This window comes from Cynara cardunculus (genome assembly GCF_001531365.2).
Source record: "Cynara cardunculus var. scolymus isolate 2C chromosome LG 4, CcrdV1, whole genome shotgun sequence".
Lineage (NCBI taxonomy): Eukaryota > Viridiplantae > Streptophyta > Magnoliopsida > Asterales > Asteraceae > Cynara > Cynara cardunculus.
This window is the reverse complement of record NC_037531.1, coordinates 54263-57997: the sequence shown is the minus strand read 5'-3', so window position 1 is coordinate 57997 and position 3735 is coordinate 54263. Positions and strand designations below refer to the sequence as shown.

The 3735-nt window shown below is 41.1% G+C and overlaps 1 protein-coding gene across 1 annotated transcript; it reads right to left on the bottom strand.

Moving 5' to 3' along the window:
- Window positions 1-808: 808 nt before the first annotated feature.
- On the bottom strand, window positions 809-3588 carry LOC112511390 (transport inhibitor response 1-like protein). Its single transcript, XM_025116990.1, has 3 exons — window positions 2886-3588; window positions 2115-2628; window positions 809-2048 (listed from the first exon to the last, which is right to left on the bottom strand). The coding sequence occupies exons 1-3, from the start codon at window positions 3407-3409 to the stop codon at window positions 1284-1286; spliced, it is 1803 nt and encodes a 600-aa protein (XP_024972758.1). The 5' UTR covers window positions 3410-3588; the 3' UTR covers window positions 809-1283.
- Between the last annotated feature and the right edge of the window lie 147 nt (window positions 3589-3735).

Genomic DNA, 3735 nt, shown 5'->3' with positions numbered 1-3735 from the left:
GGCTTATGGGGTGTATGTAGAGTTCGTCCTTGTGTTTTGAAATTTCAAAGGCCGGATGGAGATGGAACACACCTAGTTAACGGAAGGGCTTTGATGGATTTGCAAGTTTTGACCATTTCTTTTTGCAGGTTCTAAATGGGATGGAACGGAGAAAGGTTTTGATTGTAGGTTTGATAGAAAGGAAAGGTTTTGGTGGTCGTTTGGACGGTGGGAGGGGAGACATGCGTTATGTAATAAAGTAAAATTACATTCTTGGTCCCTGTGTCTGTGTGTGTGGGGGGGGGGGGTTTCTTAAAAGTCTGAATTCAAATATGTAAAAGAAAAAGTGAAATGATTCTAGTAAACCTACTCTATAATAGAAATTTTTTAACCTAAGGGACTAAAGGCGTGTAGAAATGTAAACTATAAGGGGACATTTTCTATAATTATTTTAATTTAGGGACGTAAAACGTGATTTTGTGTAAGCCAATTTACTGCAAAATAATTCTTTAATTAATTCATAATAATTGTGAATTTAATACCCATTTGCACTTTATGCATTAAAAACTTGTACATCACTGTCGTCGTTTCCTACACAAAGAAAACGACCCTTTTTGTATTTGATGCTATTTGTACATTAAAGAAATGAAACGACTCCTCTGATTCCTTTATAAATATACGACCAATACCACTCTCGGCTACAACCAATTACACTCTAATAAGTAATAACTTGTACTTCATGCATCAAAACTTGTACATTACTCTAGATTTGGTCAACAAATCTCCCAATAAATTCTTCAAGTGCTTTTTGACTTGAAAACAAGTATTCTAAGAAAAAGAAGATATAAATGTATCATTCAGAGGTTGGAACCCTTTAAAACTAACATCTGAATAGGGATATGAAAGCAGGACTCAGACCTCAATGCTACCAAATTAAAGAATACTATCATCATCATCATTCTACCCCTTTTTATCTTCAAGAAACCTCAAATCTTTCCATATCTAACCATTTGGGAATCCAACCAAATAAATCAACATCACATTTTTATCTCAAAGATCGAATCTTTATGGCACAAAAAGCATCGAACGAGCCAGAAAACAGTTGGGTCGGGAACGGGTCGTTACGGTTCTCGGTGCCGAAAGAAACGGCCGAAGAAATCTTGAAATGTGGAAGTAACATGGGGTGAGATGACGGATGGAAGTTAACAGTTGTTGGGAGGGACCAAGACCGAGCAAAAGTGTAAACCAAAGGGGTTAACAGATGAAAGTTGAGAATCTGTACGGATTGCTTACGATCTTGGGAATCACAGGATCTTGACGAACTGTGGTGCATCAGTTCGTGGTCCATCGAGAGACCGATACATATAAAGTGTATCCATGAAATCGCCCCTCTCCCCGCCTTCCACCCCATCCCCACGGAACACTTCCACCACCAACCTCGGTAACTGTCGAGCCACATTGGTGCACCCTTGTCGAGTCACTCGACAAGATGACATCCAAACGAATCTCATATTGTAAAAATGGTGTAGACCCGACCATAAAGCCGAATCTCCAAAGGGGCTATCTCTGATCTCAAGCTTTTGCAAATTGGTGCACCCTTCTAAAATGTACTTCAGCCCGATATCACTTTCTCCATTAAACGCCACCGATAACGTTCTCACGAGTTTACCATATTGCCCTATGTAACTAAACGCCCTATCCGTAAGTAAACCAGAAACTGCGAGCCGAGTAAGTTTCTTACAGTTCTTGACGATGGCTCCAAACCCCTCATCCATCGGTTCACCGGTGACATGGTCCGGTCTGTATCGGTCAATAATACAGAGCCGGAAAACAACAAGATCCGGGCAGTTTTTAGACATGGCTATGACTGCGGCATTAGTCATCTGCTGACAGAAGTAAAGAACTGATTGCAGTTTTCGACAACCGATGGAAATCGCCAGAAGACCCACTTCGGAAACCGGCCCTTCGATATTTTCGGAACCATCGATTGGGAAAATTCGAAGCTCACGAAGATCTTTACATGAATCCGCCACCATCTGAAGTCCTTCGTCACAGATTGAATCAAGTGCCTGCAAAAAGATCGAATATCAGACGGATTTTTGTAATGAATTGAACGGAAAATTAACAAAACTCACCCAGAAAACCTGTAGTTTATGACAGTGGCGAATAACCGGCCGGAGCTGATCGGCATCAATGTTGGCATAGCTAAGATTCAATGAGGTGAGATTAGCAGAGACTGGAAATATCGCTGGAAGATGTTCCGGAGAGATTTCCCGAAACCCCGAAAGACAAACTATCGATCTGCAGGCGGCAAAAGCAGAACCGTAATCGGGTTCTCGATTATCGACTTGTTGCTGGCCGGCGATCTCTAACGGAGCAAATGAACCAGTGCCTAAATGAGTCAACTGTGGTGACCGGAAAATTAACCGCTGAAGTTGCCCTATTGAAACGTGACGATTCAATCGAAGCTTCTTTAACAATGGCGATCTTGCTACTAGCCTCTCTAAAGCCTCGAAATTAATGGGGGATTCAACGCAATCGAAACTCAATGATTCCAAATTCGTCGTACCCTCTGGAGGAAAACAAGAAATCCAATCGACTTCATCGTCTGAAACGTCATCTTCAATCAGCTCAAGAACACGAAGACTCCTGATTTTTCAAAACGAGGTAATATGATCATTTAATTCAATCAATCTTCATCACATTTTCATTCGATCGAACGAACAAATTGGTTAAGTTTCGGTTGAATCAATCGAAATCGAACAAATTGTTGGTGAAATTAGCATCGAAATTGGGAAGAATTCAGATCCTTATGTGAATTTGATAAGAGTAAACAGATCTAAGTTATCGTAGATTGAAATCTGAAAACCCTAGATTTAAGAACCCTAATTTGGGGAAATCTTTACCTGCACTCGCTAACAACAACTGCGAGTCCACTGGTTCCAAAATCTTCACAGCAAACTAAAACGAGCTCCTTGAAATTCGGAAATGAATGAGCAATAACAGCAAGATCATCATCGGTGATCGACATCCGTTTCAGATATATCTTCTCCAGCGCACGATAAGCAGTAGCCATGGCGGACACCCAAGGTCTAAAGTGCGCACCCCAATCGGGCGGAAGTAAACTAAAATCAGCGAACCGGGGTTTTCCTTTCACAGAAACCGACCGGACTCTCTTGAACCGGTCCGTCACCCGCCGTGGAGCCACCGCATAACAGTTCCCGATGAACAGATCCGATCTAGTGTACGCCTCCGCACGGTACCACGATTTACAGACGAGCGAAACGGCGTTACGGTCTCGCCGTGATTTCAAGAAAACCAGAACGTTTTCAAGGACGTTTTCAAGAACTTGATCTGGGTATGGCGTGAAATACTCGCCGGAGTTTCTGGACTTACCAGCACCACCACAACCGCCGTCATCTTCAGACATTTTCCGACGACACCCACGTGATCTAGCTTCTTACTGGTTGATTTTGATTTCCTTTTCTTTGGTTGATGTAATTATATAAAAAAAGAATTGAATCTTTTCTCTTTTTTTCTTCAGATCAGAGAGAGAATCAAAGATCATAACAAATTGAGATTAAGATTGAGGTTGAAAGAGGGAAGAAGATTAAAATCTTTAACTTTTCTTCCTTCTAACAAAAGTGTGAAGGGGGATTCTCCATGGTCTCTTTATTCATCTTGAAGAAATATAAGAAGAGGCGTATTATTTGGGGGTTTTGTCTTTTATATTAGACTCAAAATAATAATAATAAT

Bases quoted from the DNA above. Each gene is read 5' to 3' on its own strand.
- LOC112511390 (XM_025116990.1), bottom strand. From the start codon at position 3,409: ATGTCTGAAGATGACGGCGGTTGTGGTGGTGCTGGTAAGTCCAGAAAC. The intron at 2,629-2,885 runs GTAAAGATTTCC...TTGAAAAATCAG, and splicing joins GTTGTTGTTAGCGAGTGCAG to GAGTCTTCGTGTTCTTGAGC. The intron at 2,049-2,114 runs GTGAGTTTTGTT...ATCTTTTTGCAG, and splicing joins ATAAACTACAGGTTTTCTGG to GCACTTGATTCAATCTGTGA.